General features: G+C 46.5%; 1 protein-coding gene across 4 annotated transcripts in view; it reads right to left on the bottom strand.

Moving 5' to 3' along the window:
• The window catches only part of LOC142578736 (uncharacterized), a 77,415-nt gene that overhangs the window by 22,538 nt on the left and 36,955 nt on the right, over positions 1–17,922 (bottom strand). For 2 of the 4 annotated variants that reach the window (XM_075688253.1, XM_075688254.1), the window contains exon 2: positions 5,433–5,589. In XM_075688253.1, the coding sequence (XP_075544368.1) occupies positions 5,433–5,589 (157 nt within the window). The remainder of the gene's footprint in view (positions 1–5,432; positions 5,590–17,922) is intronic. The other 2 variants (XM_075688255.1, XM_075688256.1) reach the window with 1 other exon arrangement.

The following is a 17,922-nucleotide window of genomic DNA, read 5'->3' as shown; positions in this document are numbered from 1 at the left end:
GGGGGTCTGCTTCGGACCTCCGTCAGTTGCGCTTTGCTCATTGAAGAGGCAGGACGTGTGCAGAGCGAGCTCCCGAAAAACCCTTTCCAATGTGGTGAATTCGGTTTAAATCATAGATCAGTGAATGTAATGCCAGCGCATTTCTCTCGCAACTATCGCCAGATCGCCACTGAATTTTGAAAGTTTAATCTGCATGGAGTTCAGGTACATCTGCGCTTGTTCGTCTTGCGGTTAGAAAGAGCTGCGGCGGATGCAGAAGTTGCGCATAGAAACTGAAGTGGAAAAGAAAATTTCACGCCCTTATTTCCTCATTCTTCGCGCCGGGCTTTTCCTATTACTCTCTCGCTAACTCAGTTCCACGTGGGTGGGGTCCAATTGCCCAGAACCCGAGTGCTGCGCACAATCCCGGTCGTGCACTTGCGCAAATGAGCGATGGGCGAGGAGGTGCAATTTATCGTGTCTGTACGCATTCAACAAGGAACCTCGGCGGCTCTTCCTGATAGCGCCTTCCCGATGACGAAAAGTTCAGAAGCGCGCTGTCGTGACGTCACACTAGTGGACCGACGTCTTAATTGCGCAGCACACTGTGACGGCACGCACGAACATTGAAGCGTAGCGCTTGCCTGCGTACCAATACGATTGCATCGGCTGCAAGTCGCCACCGCACACGTGTACTTCTGGGTCTGCATGCGCCTCGCGGCACCTGACGTTCCCTTCGTTTTTTTTTTCTTTCTCTCTCTCCCGTGCCTCCTCAAGTCGGCGCACCAGGTGGCCTCGACTAGGACCCTAGCCTTGACTGCGCTCGGTGGACTCGGCCCTGTAGGCCTGGTCCCTTGTAGCTTTTAATCGATGCGCATTTGTTCGCGTGCTCAGCCCAACTGCCTTATGCACATTTTTTTCCCGATATATTTGTGCATCTTCGATCCTTCCTTGCAAAGCATACAATGACCGTTTTCGTTTTCGTGCCAAAATGTCTTTAGCTCGCAAAAACACAGCAATGAACTATACTCGCTATAGTAACAGCGAACAAGTTCAGACAGTAGAGCAGTTTATTTACCTTGGTATAGCTATTAGTAGTAATCTAACCTGGGGCATGCACATTCGTAATATATAACGTGGGCAGGTTCAAAGCGTTCGTCGTTACCAGAACACAAAGTGAAGCACACAATGAGTAAACTAAACTAATTGCGTACATTTGACTTGTTCGACCACTATATATTATTGCTGATGTCGTTTGCGACCCATATAAATATACCGACATTTGTTACATTGAACGGGCGCGGAACTCCACCATTCATTCAGATTCATTTATCACGCCTACGGAAGGCATGCGTCAAAAACAGAACTTCGCAGTGGCTCCGTGTTGTCAACACTTGAGTCTCGCCGGAACTTACACAGACTGAAAATGCTATACAACATAATTAACAATAAAACTAAACTTAACTTTAGCAATTACATGTCATTTAACGTTGCAAGGCCAACTCACGGAAAATAGGAAAAACCATGCATATTAGCGCCCCCCCCCCTCCCCTGTTTACTCGTACGGTCACTTCCCAGTCTTCTTTTTTCCCGAGATGTGTCTCAGAATGAACTTCCAAATGACGTCACGTGTTTATCGTCAGTAGGATCTTTCGTAGAGGTTGTATCGTCATCAATTTAACGCATGCAACTCGATGTTTTGTACTGCGCTCTTCGCGCAGCCATGCGCGTCATTCATCTCGGAGTCAGGTTCGCGTTTTTTTATTATTTGCGCGTGTCCAGATTCTCCATACTCACCTTTTCATTTATTTTTGCACTTGATAAGTGTCCTAGATAGATAAAAGTTGCGTTAAAATGTAATGTCTTCACTTTTGCTGCCTCAGTTCTGTGTACTAGTTGCCTTTCTTTCTTTCTCTCTTTCTTTCTTTTTTGTTTTGCCTCGAGGTAGCTCTATGTCTTGTTTTACTTTTGTACGCTATGTTTACTTGCGTGTGATGCACAAAATCATGTATTCACATTGAGGTTTCACGCGAAAAGCGACTTACTTTATTTCCTGTCTACTTTTGTAACTAATTCTATTATTGTTGGGACCCACCCCTGCCATGGCGGCCAAATGGGCGGCTAGCTGGCAGTATAATGTAAAAAGTATATATATGAAATAGAATCCGAATAAGGGCATCAATGGTAAATTGGCACCAATGGTCAACTGGGAGCAGTGACGGAGAAGGAATGCCACTACATTGGTACGCTTCAGCTGCTCCCGCAACGTTCAACAATATTGAGATCGTTCAACAATATTGAGAGCGACAGTCTCTATTCAACATAAAGATGGTCGCTCACCAAAGTGGTTAGCGGCTGGCCAACGCCACGGCTATCGGAATTATCACCTATTCGGTGCAGTGCAGCGCAGGCTAGGGCTCGTGTCAGCCAATCAGTATACAACGAGAGCCATCGATATCAGGAGGGCTTGCCCAATGGAGGTTCACTCATTGTCATAGCGTGGAGGCTTATACAGAGGCGACTGATAGATGATCGCTTTTCTTTTTGACTTACGTGGCTCTAGTTTTCACTTCACTGCACACACAAGGAAGAGGAACGCGTAGGACAACGATGGACTTACAGTTGAAGTTTATTGCTAATACATTCCACAAATATCCGCCACGCATGCGTAGAAAACCAAGAACAATATAACGAGGCTTACTGACAAAGATCAAAGCAAACACACACACACACACACACACACACACACACACACACACACACACACACACACACACACACACACACACACACACACACACACACACACACACACACACACACACACACACACACACACACACACTAGCGCGCGCCCTCTGTACAGGAAGATAAGAGTGTAGGTTGTCATACTGGACCTGGACAACGCAAAAGCATTGTACAGTAAGAGACTCGTGCGTGTAAGTGTTTAAGTGAGTGCGACTGCTCATTGTCTATAGTGCCAGCTCACGTCTTGTAACACAGCACGTTGTTCTTCAAACACAGCTAGCGCACGCACACAGATAGTCACGGGCTACAACTGCATGCAGGCACATCGTCGTTTTAAACGGGGCACTGCAGCGTGGACAGACAGACAGACAGACAGACAGACAGACAGACAGACAGACAGACAGACAGACAGACAGACAGACAGACAGACAGACAGACAGACAGACAGACAGACAGACAGACAGACAGACAGACAGACAGACAGACAGACAGACAGACAGACAGACAGACAGACAGACAGACAGACAGACAGACAGACAGACAGACAGACAGACAGACAGACAGACAGACAGACAGACAGACAGACAGACAGACAGACAGACAGACAGACAGACAGACAGACAGACAGACAGACAGACAGACAGACAGACAGACAGACAGACAGACAGACAGACAGACAGACAGACAGACAGACAGACAGACAGACAGACAGACAGACAGACAGACAGACAGACAGACAGACAGACAGACAGACAGACAGACAGACAGACAGACAGACAGACAGACAGACAGACAGACAGACAGACAGACAGACAGACAGACAGACAGACAGACAGACAGACAGACAGACAGACAGACAGACAGACAGACAGACAGACAGACAGACAGACAGACAGACAGACAGACAGACAGACAGACAGACAGACAGACAGACAGACAGACAGACAGACAGACAGACAGACAGACAGACAGACAGACAGACAGACAGACAGACAGACAGACAGACAGACAGACAGACAGACAGACAGACAGACAGACAGACAGACAGACAGACAGACAGACAGACAGACAGACAGACAGACAGACAGACAGACAGACAGACAGACAGACAGACAGACAGACAGACAGACAGACAGACAGACAGACAGACAGACAGACAGACAGACAGACAGACAGACAGACAGACAGACAGACAGACAGACAGACAGACAGACAGACAGACAGACAGACAGACAGACAGACAGACAGACAGACAGACAGACAGACAGACAGACAGACAGACAGACAGACAGACAGACAGACAGACAGACAGACAGACAGACAGACAGACAGACAGACAGACAGACAGACAGACAGACAGACAGACAGACAGACAGACAGACAGACAGACAGACAGACAGACAGACAGACAGACAGACAGACAGACAGACAGAGATGAATGAAAAAAAGAAATAAAATCGGCGTCTATGATAAAGTGAACTTAAGCCTTCATCAAGGCGCAAGTTCAATTTATCGCCGACGGGTACTACCCTCCATACACCTCCTAAACGCTATATACTATGACCATGCGCGGCGTCTCATTAGTTCCATGCTAAGCTCTCGTGATGACATGTTATTTAAAGAAAAAGAAATGTAAAAGAATTACTTTCGAATACCACCCGGCCGGAAAAAGAAAAGAAAAAAAAAAAGACGAACTAATGTCGTAACCGCCATATAAGTGTACATTGAATGGTCGAGAACCTTTGAAACGGCCGCCTTCTGTTTCTGTTCTTTTTTTTTTTTTTTTTACTCTGCTGGATCAACCATCCAGGGGTTCGACACTCCTTTCGCATTTTATTTATTTGTTCAATTTAAATTAACATCTCAACCTCAACACTTCACTAATATTAGCGCTGTAATATGTAATATGTGACTTAATAAATGTGACAAGGTGCACTCTTCCAAAAAAGGAGCTCCCCGCCACTTTTATAACTGGATCTCGGTTTTGACTTGTTCGTCATCCATTGCGAGCGTATTCTGCCGCACATAAGATAGCAACAAGAACTTGCGCCAAATACAACGCGGCACACGTTTTGTCGCGCCGGTTTTTCGGCCCTGTCAGTGTTAAGCGCCGCTAGACATATAATTGCTACTTATCGCGATTTTGCAAAGCATTGCATTGAAATTACTTCATTCAACTTTCGCAAAGCGCGGAATGACTAGAGGCCTAGCTTGGCACCCAAAGATTTCTCAACTATGAGTACTTATAACAAAATTTTCCGTTCGTAGAATCAACTGCGTCGTTCGCACTATCAAATGTGCCAGCGCAACGGCAATTCACCGGTCTGCACTCGAAAGATGCCACGATATTTCGTGCGCGTAGCTTTTGCCATGCTGCATCGAACTAGTGAGACGCAGCGCACATTACTCGCAGCATGCTAGATGGTGCGTTCGTGATGAGTGAATGCGGCATGCTGTTAGACGTGGCAGGAATGACAAGAGATGCGTATACAGCGTGCGTATAAACGTGCTTTGCAGTGACACGACCGACTTGACCTCCATGGTGCGACTGCCGGCTACGGCGTTGGCAAGCGGGCAGGCAGTGCGGCAGGCAGGCAGTGCGGCGTCGCATCAGGAGCCACGGTTCCGGAGACCGGTGCAGGGAGGACAAGGTGGAAGAGGAGAGAGGAGGAGGGGGCAGCAGCAAGGAAAAGAGGTTAGGTTACCGTGACCCTCGTAGAGATAAGCGATATGCAGCGGGGCGACTGGAGGCGGCGGGTCCTGCATCGTTTCCTGATACGTACGGTAGCCCTCGAGGAACTGGCTCACGAAGTCGGTCAGGTTCTTCACGTCGCGCATCCGGAAGAGGATCGAATCGGGAATCTGCAAAATACGTGCATGGGAGCGTCAAGGAAGGACGAGGGAGGCAGCGCATCGCGAAAGAAAACCGCGCAGCACTGTGTAACCTATAGAGACAGTCGGTAGCCAATCGAATGAGTTCCGATCCTCTGCGGGGCGCGCATGCGCTACCGCGGCCATACACCGTCCTGCTGTCCAGAACAGCGAGCGGAAGACTTGCTTGTTGCTCACTTGTGGCGCTTACCCACACTGGGGGGATTGGTCCAGAAGCCGGCGGTTAAAGGTTAAAGGGAAGGGGAGAGAGTGAGTGAGTGAGTGAAAACATTTATTGAGTCTTTTAAGAGTTTCGCGGTTACGAGGTCTCCGTCGTCTTCATCTTCTTGGCGCTGGCGAATTGAGACTTCTCTTCAGCAAGGGTGGGCCCCTATTCCAAGGCTCCACTGAGTCGTGCTGCATCGCTCGCGTGCTGCACTAGGGCCCTTTGGGCCGTGAGCTCGCTGGTGGAGAGCCGACTCTCCCATTGCTGCGCACTCGGGTGTTCGTGTTTGTGGAATGCTTTGTTGCGTTCGCACTCCCAGGTGATGTGGTAGAGTGTAGGTGTGGCACCGCACCAAGGGCAGGTGGCCCTGCATTGTGTCGGAAACATCTTATTGAGCATGTGTAAGTTGGGGAAGGAGTTTGTTTGTAGTCTGCGCCAGCTGGTCGCTTCCTCCTTTGTGAGGGCTTTGTGTGGTGGCGGATATCTAATTCTAGTTCCTCTATATAAGTTCAGAAAAACTTAAACGGGAAATTGAATCAGCTTCTCCTTTTGACAGCCGCAATCAGTATATAATAATAATAATAATAATAATAATAATAATAATAATAATAATAATAATAATAATAATAATAATAATAATAATGTTTATTGCCACAAAATATACAAAACAACACAAGCAGGCCGGTCTAAGCCTTAGTCGGCTTGTAGGACCGTGCCAATGAATGTGATAGACAAGGCAAAAAATATACATAAATTGATGAGACATGAAGAAAAGAAAACCACTGGCAAAAAATTGAAAAGAACAAGATAACATTTGGTTATCTACATATAACAAAAGCTGAAGAGCTAAACATTGCGATGCAGAAAGAAAATGTACAAGAGGGTAATTTTACTGTAGCTGCCTGAAACACTTTTCGAAAAAAATGAGTTCTCTGCGGCATTCTACAGTTTTGAGTCCCCTGAACCCGAATATCTGGTTCAAAAAGGGCGGAAACAAACGCAAGCGGCTGTTTTTTCAAGAAAACGCGCACCAGCGCCTCAGGGCATCGCGAGAACGCCGCTGTTGCCCGTGATTGGTCGGGGCCGCTGTGACGTCAATCGCGAGAGTCGCCGGTCGGCGCCGCCGCACGCCGCCGTTTCAGAGCGTAGCACGCTGTTCTGTTCTGGCTTCATAGCTGAGTTGTAAGCATTACGGAACATTCTCGCTATCTCGGACAGCTTGTATTTTCGCCGTACATGTTCGAACCGACAGCCGATACGGAAAACGATGGCGGCAATGGCGGTAACGGCGGCAGCGCGCGATGTTGAGTGTGCCAACAGCGAGAGCTATTTATGCACCTTCTCGCGCGTTGGAAATCTTAGCTGGTACGTATGTTTTTTTTTTCATGTAGCTGCACGTTCCAATGACGCGAAAAAAATGCGCTAAAGTGTCACTGGGAACTTGCTGCTGGAAAAATGCCGAAGCACTAACTTCTCATTAGATTGTAAACACGGGTGCAATTCCGCGATGTCAAGCACCTTGCCGCTGCTCGTTGCCGCGTTTCAAACCGCGCACATGCAGTGCTGCGAGGTACAGTCACGGAAGTTGCTTATCATACACATCCAGAGATGGCCAGAGGTATTATATGTGCAATATTCATACTATGGTTCGACGACATTGCGATTGTGGCTCGATCAAGAATTGGTATGCGTGGTCCATGCTAGTGTTGACATAAATATATTAGGCAGTTTTAGCACCGCCGTATGGTAAACACTATAACTGCAACCGTAGGTCGAATGTCACTAGGCAAGCCTATACTCCATTTCATACCTCAGGTGCAACGCTGTGGAAGCTACGCACGAAGTCCGGTCACTAAAATTTATTACTGCGCGCGTTTCCGTCTATGCTTCGCAGCGTGCCAGCGGCGTTTGCTCGCGCGAGCATGCACGTGAACCTGCCGCGACGGGCAGCTTCACGAAAGAACATTTTACGAAAATCTCAAAAGAAAACAAACGTGAGCGGCGGCGGCGGCAGATCTCTCTAGCGTCGTTCAGTAAAGCGCAGGACGGACAGAGGCATGCCATTACATGCCAGCACGCCGGTCCGGCAGCTCGGTCGCCGCGAATGACGTCACTCTCGCCGGTTCTCTCCTCTGGCAACCACCACACTCGGCGCTCCGGGAAGCGATGGGGGCGTGTCCGCGGGGGTGATTTAGAAAGCGATTTCCGCCCCTTATATTAACAAAACGAAGAAAAAAAATTCGGAACCATAAATTATTAGGTCTGTTCTTCCCAACATCAGGAATTCATGGAAATTGAAAACCGTTTCAGCTTCCCTTTAAGAAGTGTTTGAGCGTGCTTTTTGATGTCGCGTTAAAGATTTCTTCTGGTAATTTGTTAAATATGTCAGGCACATAAGCACAGCGTCTGGCCGCGCCATACCTTGTGGCTGAACGCGGAACTGCATAACGGACATGTTTTCTAAGCTCCCTTGCGGCGGCACGTTTTTGTTTGAAAGCGGAATTCCAGAAATGTTTAACGACAACTGTTTCTATAAGTAATGAATGGAAGTTTGGTAGCCCAAGTTCACGGAAGATGTTTGCAGATGTTACTATTGGGGAATTGTACGCAACATTTTTAAGAATGTTTTTTTATAATCCGGTCAACCCTGCATCTCCAACGATCCGAACAAAAGCCAAAGACTGTAATGCCATACCTCAACACACTGTAACCTAGTGCCTGTGCTATAATATAGAGATTTTTAGCGTGTCCGGTATTCGGGCAAGCGCGGGCGGTTTTCCGGTTTAGCGGGGGCGTCAACGTGAGCGGCGAGATTGGTGGCGCCAGCTGGTGGCGCAAAGTTCAACCACACAAACACAGAGCTAATTACTATATTCTGCTTAGCTGCTGGCGTAAATTTTCGACAGTGGCGTAATCGTGTTCACAATTACGCCGCTGCCAAAAATTTGCACGAGTGGCGAAGCAGGATATGGTGAGTTACTGCAGTTTTAGCTATGCGTTTGTCTGGTTGAGCTCTACAACACCAGGCGGCTTCACCGCTCCGGCCGCTCACGTTTACGCCCCGACCATACGGTAATACGCCCAAACCGCTCCCGTTTACCGGAATAGCGTACAAGCGAAAAGTCTCTAATGGCGTTTCCGTAATGCCGGGTTACCGGACGCTGGTAACGACATCTTGTGACTCTTCGTCTAACTACGACGCCTTATACATACGTTTTCATGTTCCATGAGTGTTCTTGTCGAAAAAACAGTTAATAATGCAACGTACGTGCTCACGATTACACCTTTGCCGTAAATTTCTGCCAGCAGTGAAGTAGAATGCACTTGGTTACTACAATAGTAGCCCTGCGCTTTTCTGATCGAGCTATGCGTCACCAGGTGACGCCACTAACACGGTCGCTCACGTTCTCTTCTCCGGTAACCCCGCAATGCGCAAACGGTAAGAAGTTTGCGGACAAACTAAGACGATCCATAGGAGTGGGCGGTCCAAACGAACGCGGTCCAAACGAGCGCTGTCTTTCGATTAAAGGTTCATTGAAAGCATGAAGCTATGAGACTCGACAATGCATGAAGGCGCATGACAATATAACCGAAGTGATGAAGTTCGAACTGTTCCTTTTTTCCATTTAAATGTAGAAATGATAAGGAAAAGGGGGATCAAAGCGGAAGAAATGGCAGCTTCCGATGGAGGATGTGGTTAAATTCAGCTCCGGGCCCACCAGCGGCAAGTTGTCTTTTCTTCCACTTTAGATTTTCCATATTATTCCACGTTCGACTTTAGTGCTCTAGAAAGGGAAGTTATGCTCGAGGAAGTCAGTCGTGCTTGCATGAGGAGGGGGCGGGGGGCGGTGGGGTGGGGGGTGGGGGTGACGCAGCATTGACTTGTATGATTATCGAAGTTGAACATTTCGTGATATTTTTGCCTGCGGTGGTGGCAACGCTGTGTTGCTGCTGCAGGCGGTGCAACGAAGTAAACTCAACGTCTTGGCAGATTTAACGCAGTTTTAAGGGGAAAATACGGGTGAGCAAAGAAAGATCACAAGGAAGCTTGTTGTGTTCAAAATGTCTAGAAATTTATTCACGTACTGCTGCAGTAAACACACGTGCACGACCATGCCGGTTTTAGACGAGGGTGGTTTTCCTTCTATGAAACTGTCCTTTTACGAAGTGCCATTTACTTGTTAAGAAAGTTTGCCGGCTCCCATGAATGAACAGAAGATGCGCTTAAAGTCCCGACAAAGCCCCCATGCCGGCAAAAACAACACACTTTCTTCGTAAATGTTGTTATTCACATGATTGCTCTAAGCGTTTCCAATTTAACGAAGCTCACGATTTAACGCAATAATTCTCGGCTCCCAGCGAGTATACGTTAAATCGAGGTTTAGCTTTAAAGTACATGCGTCTATAAACCAACCTCGCTTGGTGATGATTGTGTTTAGTTCAGTCTGACAGCGCTTTTCTCCTTCTACAGCTATAGAGACTTTGTACATCCACATTTTTAACAATAAACGACTGTCAATTACTCTTTTAATCGGCATCTCCTTGCACAGCCTGCAACGGTTTCCTTATTAGACGATATTCCGCAGCCAGTGCAAAATGCTCATTTCTGACCATGATTAGAGAGAACTGGACAAATTGGAATAAACCTGTAATATACACAGCTCAAAAAGGCGCTGTGAAGAAAGTGAACACGGTCCAAACGAGCGCTGTCTTTCGACTAAAGGTTCATTGAAAGCATGAAGCTATGAGACTCGACAATGCATGAAGGCACATGACAATATAGTGATGAAGTCGGAACTGTTCCTTTTTTTCATTTAAATGTAGAAATAATAAGGAAAAGGTGGATCAAAGCGGAAGAAAGGGCAGCTTCCGATGGAGGATGTGGTTAAATTCAGCTCCGGGCCCACCGGCGGCAAGTTGTCTTTTCTTCCACTTTGGATTTTCCATATTAATTTTGCAATCAATCAATCAATAAATCAATCAATCAATCAATCATTTATTTATATATTTAGCGTGCCCAGGAACAACCAGGTCTGAGTGCTGGAGCATGCATGCATACGTTATAAAATGAAATAATAATAATAATAATAATAATAATAATAATAATAATAATAATAATAATAATAATAATAATAATAATAATAATAATAATAATAATCAGCCCATTCATGTCCACTGCAGGATGAAGGCCTCTCCCTGCGATCTCCAATCACCCCTGTCCTGCGCCAACCGATTCCAACTAGCACCTGCGAATTTCCTAATTTCATCTCACCATCTAGTCTTCTGCCGTCCTTTACAGCGCTTCCCTTCTCTTGGTACCCATTCTGTCACCCTAATGGTCCAACGGTTATCTAGTCTGCTCATTACATGACCTGCCCAGCGCCATTTTTTTTCTCTTAATGTCTATTAGAATATCGTCTATGCCCGTTCGCTCTCTGATCCAAACCGCTCTCTTTCTGTCTCTTAAAGTTATGCCTAACATTCTTCGTTCCATCGCGCTTTGCGCGGTCCTTAACTTATTCTCAAGCTTCTTTGACAGCCTCCAAGTCTCTGCGCCGTCAGCACCGGTAAAATGCACTGATTGTATACTTTCCTTTTTAATGATAACGGTAAGCTCCCAGTCAGGGGCTCACGATGTCTGCCATATGCGATCCAAGCCATTTTTATTCTTCTGTAAATTTCCTTCTCATAGTCATGGTTCCTTGTGATTAGTTGACCTAGGTAAACGTACTCCTCTACAGACTATAGAGGCTGACTTGCGATCTTGAACTCTTGTTCCATTGCCAGTTTATCTAACATTATCTTTATCTTCTGCATATTAATCTTCAGCCCCACTCTTACACTCTCCCTGTTAAGTTCCTCAATAATTTGTTGTAATTCGTCTGCATTGTTGCTGAATAGAACAATGTCATCGGCAAACCGAAGGTTATTGTGGTATTCGCCGCCTTCCCAGTTTAATAGCTTGAATACTTCTTCTAAGCACGCAGTGAATAGCTTTGGAGAGATTGTGTCTCCTTGTCTGACCCCTTTCTTTATAGGTATCTTCCTACTTTTCTTGTGTAGAATTAAGGTGGCTGTGGAATATCTGTATATATTTTCCACGGTATTTACGTAAGCGGTCTGTACTCCTTGATTACGCAATGCCTCTATGACTGCTGGTATCTCTACTGATTCAAATACTTTTTCGTAATCCTTGAAAGCCATATAGAGTGGCTTATTGTATGTACTTTGTCGATTTCTCGATAACCTGGTCAATCACATGGATGTGATCCGTTGTAGAGTAACCTTCCCTGACGCCAGCCTGCTCCCTTGGTTGACTAAAGTCCAATGTTGTCCTTGTTCTGTTGGAGATTATTTTGGTAAATATTTTATATAATGCTGGGAGTAAGCTAATGGGCCTATAATTTTTAGTTCTTTAACGTCGCCTTTTTTATGGATTAGTATAATGTTTGGATTCTTCCAGTTTTCTGGGACCCTTGCAGTCGATAGACACTTCGTATAGAGAGCCGCCAGTTTTCCTAGCATTATGTCTCCTCCATCTTTGATTAAATCGACTGTTATTCCATCCTATCCTGCCGTTTTTCCCCGTTTCATGCCTTGCAAGGCCTTTCTGACCTCATCTCTAGTTATAGGAGGAGTTTCTGTATACTGTTCATTATTGTTGCGAATAGAGTGCTCCTGAGTCCTCTGGGTACTGTAAAGTTCAGTATAGAATTCTTCCGCTGCGTTTATTATACCTTTGAGATTGCTGATGGTGTTACCCTGCTTATCTTTCAGTGCATACATCTTGGTTTGCACTATGCCAAGTTTCCTTCTCACTGATTTCAGGCTGCGTCCATTTTTTACAGTTTCTTCGGTCTTTCTCACGTTATAATTTCTAATATCGCTTATTTTCGCTTTGTTGATCAGTTTTGACAGTTCCGCGAATTCTATCTTATCTATTGAGTTGGACACTTTCATTCTTTGTCGTTACTTGGGAGAGCTTGCCTACTGGTCGCCTTAGTGCCTTGCTAAGTATGGACAGCTGGGCTAGTTGGTTATGATTAGCATTATGAAACATCGTTCCAGCGCACAAGTGAACACGGACGAGAAGAGAAAGACAACACAACACGCCGGCCTTCGTGTTGTCTTTCTCTTCTCGTCCGTGTTCAATTGTGCACTGGAACGATGTTTCTTAGTGCCTTGCCTCCCGCTTCAATTTCTGCCTCTGAAGCCCAGCTTCGTTACGGTTTCATTCATTACCTCTATGTCATCATCATCATCATCTCTCTGTTCTAAGGCTGCATATTTGTTTGCAAGTACCAGACTGAATTTGTCTGCTTTTACCCTTACTGCCTCTAAGTTGAGCTGTTTCTTCTTCACCAATTTTACTCTTTCTCTCTTCAAACTGAGGTGAATCCTGGCCCTCACTAATCTATGATCACTACACTTTACCCTACCTATTACTTCTACATCCTGCACTATGCTGGGATCGGCAGAAAATGTGAAATCAATTTCAATTCTTGTTTCGCCATTTGGGCTTTTCCAGGTCCATTTTTTGTTGCTACGTTTCCTGAAAAAAGTGTTCATTATGCTCAGCTCATTACTTTCTGAGAATTCTACCAGAAAGGAAGAAGAAGAAGAAGAAGAAGAAGAAGGAGATGATAATAATAATAATAGAGAGTTTTAGAATAGGGGCCCCAATATTTTGGGGCCCCAAAGAGCTTCACGGGTGTTAGCGTTGGGGCACGCAGGAGTGAAGAGATTTAGAATTGGGCTTTGCGTTTGCGGATAGCGTCTTGCGCTGACAGCGCCACTACGGCGTCTAAGAAAAATGATTAAAAATAATTAAATAAAATATACCATTTTATGATATGAATAGTAATTTTGACATGCGTGTATTCGCGTTTAATTACAATTTAGAGCTTATTCTTCAAGCAGCAAACAATTAGTTGTGCTTAGTTTTGAGCAACAAAACCAACTTTACGTGCCTTCACCAGCCAAGCTTAGCCGTGTTAGGCCTACGAGCCATAAAATCCACACTCGAATTCGGAATCAGCGGCGTCTAATGAATCAATCTTCATAACACGCGCTAGTTGAGAGAAAGCGATAACTGCAGTCATTTCTCATAGCTGGCGAACTTCACGCGTTACCGCGAATCGAACCCAGTTTGGTGCTAGGTTAGAGCCGTCGCTTCGATGGGTGCCGCCATGTTTGTTGACGCAAAGCTTTTGGGAACGCTATTTGAGCTCCCGCTAAATCGGCGAAATAGCGTTCCCAACGCAAAACCCAAACGCAGTTTGCGTCTCGCGCATGCGCAGTGGCTTCGACGCTATTTCTTTGGGGCCCCAAAACGTTTGGGGCCCCTATTCTAAAACTCTCTAATAATAATAATAATAATAATAATAATAATAATAATAATAATAATAATAATAATAATAACCAAAAAGAGCCTCTTCATTCCCTTGATTCGTCTCGTTATACGTGCTCCTCTAGTTTACTTGCGTTGACACGTTTTCAAAAAAAAAAAGGACTTTAGTTGAAAGTGCTCGTGTAGCCCTATATTATTTTCTCATCTGCGTCTCTTCGCGCTGCCTATATTATGATGTTAAAATTTCATTAATCTGCAATGTGTTCGTGCGACGACCGCCAGTGCATTTGTTAGCGGCGTGCACACAACGCAACGAAAGCGGCGAGAGCCTCGCGTGCCTTTGCTGGACTTCGTGTCTCGCTTTTCCTGAGAACAATCACAGTGCAAGCGCAGTGCAGGGGGCGTTTCCGTTAGGGCAGCGCGACGGCCAGGCAGGCCGTGAGGTGCGAACGCGCTCGAGGCGCGCGATCGACGGCTTCCCTCGCGTCACGCGACGCGGCACCTTGACACGCGCGCGTGCGTCGCCGTATATAAGCGGAAGCGGCGCGGTGCTCGACATCGATGCGATATCTGCGCACGACGCCTGCGGATATGCGTCGTTCATTTGCGCGACGAAAGGGAATCGGTGAAAGCACCCTTCCCTGCAGGGCACGGGAGCTGCCGCACTTTCAGGTATATGGTCGACGAGTTCATTTAGAGAAACGTGTTTTTTTTTTTTTTTAATGCGTCAGCATTAGGAGTGTCAAAGCGGATAAAAGTTCTTGTGTGGTACGTTGTGTGTGTATATATGTTTTAAAAAAATGTTTCTTTAAATTAACTCGTCGACCATGCATGTACTACATTCACATGAAAGTGCTGCAGCTCCCGTGCCCAGGAAGGAGGGCATGCTATATATATATATATATAACTCGGCCTAAAAAATCGATGCGGGACCTCAAAGAGGTGCAACGTAATGCTAACGCACTTAGTTCTCCGGAATTTACCGCAAAATCACCACTGAATTTGTGCTTTAAGCGAATAGCTTTCTTTATCTCTTTCGCCAATGTTCGTATGCTTGCCGGTGGTTGGACTTTCAGCTCATACACACAAAGGCGCCGATGGATATAGGGCGCATGATGTCGCGCAATCGACTGTTGCAGCGCGCGTTCGTCGCTGAACGTCAACTGTTGCATTCAACGTATAACAGTACAGATGGACTGCTTCTGAGAGGAGAGGTACACGAAGAAGATAGATAGTGTTCAGGTGACCGCATGCAGTTATTAATCCCGCACGGACAAGTCATATGTGACACGTGTTTACAAACGAGCACTCCGATCCACACGGTCCTTCCTGGACTCACGCGGGCATATCAGAAGAACTATAAGCGAATATTTGCCGAGAGCGATAGTCCATCTCTCCCAAGAACAGCCAACATGTTGCGAGGTTTTCTGAGCCTGTCTGCTTATCGTGGCGGAGAAACAGGGAAACACATCGAAGGAAATAAGCAGCGCAAAATCACGCGGGACGTTTCTGCGATTAGTGCACTTATTTGATATTCCTGAAGCAGTAAGCTGCCAGCACTGCATTTGCGGAAGCTCTGCTTACAGAGAGCTATTAAAGAAAGCAGTCTGTCTTAATTAGCTTCAGAGGTATACGTAGAAATTCGCTGACTCCCTGTTTTCTTACAAGGTAACGGAACGCACGAAGTAGAGAACTTTTCGTGCCGTCTGCTTCGTGTATGATGCACGACACGAGCAGAGCTCTTAGTTATCAATATGGTCGTTGACTACCAGCGATATGCCGTGTGTCCCAGTTAACAATAGCCAAGGTATCCACAGAAAAAAAAAATTGAAAAATTATGGTGCAGGATAGGTTTATAAGCCTTCTATACGTCGTTCGGTTGTCAGAGGTCTGACCACTGAACGTCTTAACATCGTATTTTGCGCCGTCCTTTCTTTTTAAATTTTATTTCTTTGTACGGCTTGGCTGACGTTAGCTGAGGCACCCTGTGTATGCACGACATGCTTAGCGAGAGCGCTCACTCACGACGCACACGCTTTACAACCAACCCATGCGACAGCGTGCCCGCAGTGACAGTTGATAGACAGGATCAGAGATATTGTAGTTGCAATCAATTATAGTGCCGAATGCCTCAGACGAAATAACGTTCTCATACATGCCAAACGAGACACGACCAAAACGCAAGAACGCGTAATGCGCACGGACGCTGCTCATTTGGGCCGCTGTATGCATAATTGTTCGAGAAAACGAGGTAGCCAAGCGTTGCTTTTGCACCGACACAAGACGGCTACGAACAAAACACGACAAAACGTCGGTGCCGCTCGTCACGCGAGTAGCCGCAGCAGCGCCGTGGCCCGAGGGCACTTCTCCGAACAAACAAATGCGCCGCGAGACGCCGAGGGCACACAGCGCATGCACGCGAACCAATCATCTGCCGCTGGTTGATGCCCCGTACTAAAAGAGAGGCCGTCGAACGGAAAGGCATCGATCCGGAATCCCCGACCGGGCAGGGCTCTCTGCTTGAGGGGCGGGTGGACAGGCTGGAAAACCAACTGTGCGCGCGTGTTTCCCGGAAGCGGCCGCGGGAATTTTCGGGCGCCTTCACTTCGAGACGGGGCCCGGTGCAGCTGAATTTTCCTTCTTGCCGATTTCGAGATGCACTGATAACCCACGTGTTGCTGGACTGCCTCCTGTATGCCCGGCTAAGGCAACAGCTGCGCTTCAAGTTTAGGGCTGTCGACGATCATATGTTGTCACTTGAGACGATACTTGGACCCTGTCCAGTTAGCGACCTTGAAAGGACAGCTTTAAGGGCAGTGAAGCACTTTTATTTATAGATGTGGACATGCGCTCAAAATACTAGGGATGATTTTATGCAGTTACTCGCCTTCGCAATTAATGTTTCGTCCTTATTTTTCTTCTTTTTTTCTTGAACTCTTGTATCTGTTATAGTACTTGGGCGTGATCATTAAAGTAGGCTTTTTATCTTCATTATTCTTTTCTTTATTTTTAAACCAAGCCTATGTTTTTTCATAGAAGCGAGATGGAGCAGCCAGAGGCATACTGCTTCGAACCGCTCCAGTTAAACCCCATTTAAGCTCTACCTAGGGATGCATCACTATTTCTTTCTTTCTTTCTTTCTTTCTTTCTTTCTTTCTTTCTTTCTTTCTTTCTTTCTTTCTTTCTTTCTTTCAAGTAAGCTTTACACGCTGTTAAGAACGGCCAGCTGCAGTGCAAAGTTTTGCCAACCAGTTGCGTCTGTGGAGGCAACATCCCGGGAGCATCGCCGCCAACCTCTAGTCACGGCGTGACCAGAGTCCTTGGAAGGACTCTGGCGTGACTAAGTCGACTTTGTGTCGATATCAATACGCGCATCCTCCGCTCTCCGTCGCTTCAGCTAGGATGCGTTGTGACTGAAGGAGTTCGACGAAGCAGGCTTTGTGCGCAACACGACAACGCGGACCTGATCTCCTACGGGCGGGGGAGCTGCCGCGGGAACGCCGACGGACACTCCTTCCCACGCACCGACCAAAACGCAAGACAACGCGCTACCCGGAAGGGCTCCGAGTTCAATGAAATGTGGTGTCGGTTTCGGACCATTAACACGTGTGTGTGTGCATGTGTGTGTGTAAACCGTCCTGCGGAAAGGCGGCTAGTTTGCGATGACTAAACGAACGTTCGAGTCGCCTTGTATCGCGGGAAGACCGAATGTTTAAAAACTGCTGTTGTGCGGATGCTCGACACACTT

This window comes from Dermacentor variabilis, chromosome 4 (genome assembly GCF_050947875.1).
Source record: "Dermacentor variabilis isolate Ectoservices chromosome 4, ASM5094787v1, whole genome shotgun sequence".
Classification (NCBI taxonomy): Eukaryota; Metazoa; Arthropoda; class Arachnida; order Ixodida; family Ixodidae; genus Dermacentor; species Dermacentor variabilis.
The sequence above is the reverse complement of the archived record's forward strand: the minus strand, read 5'-3'. Positions and strand labels throughout refer to the sequence as shown.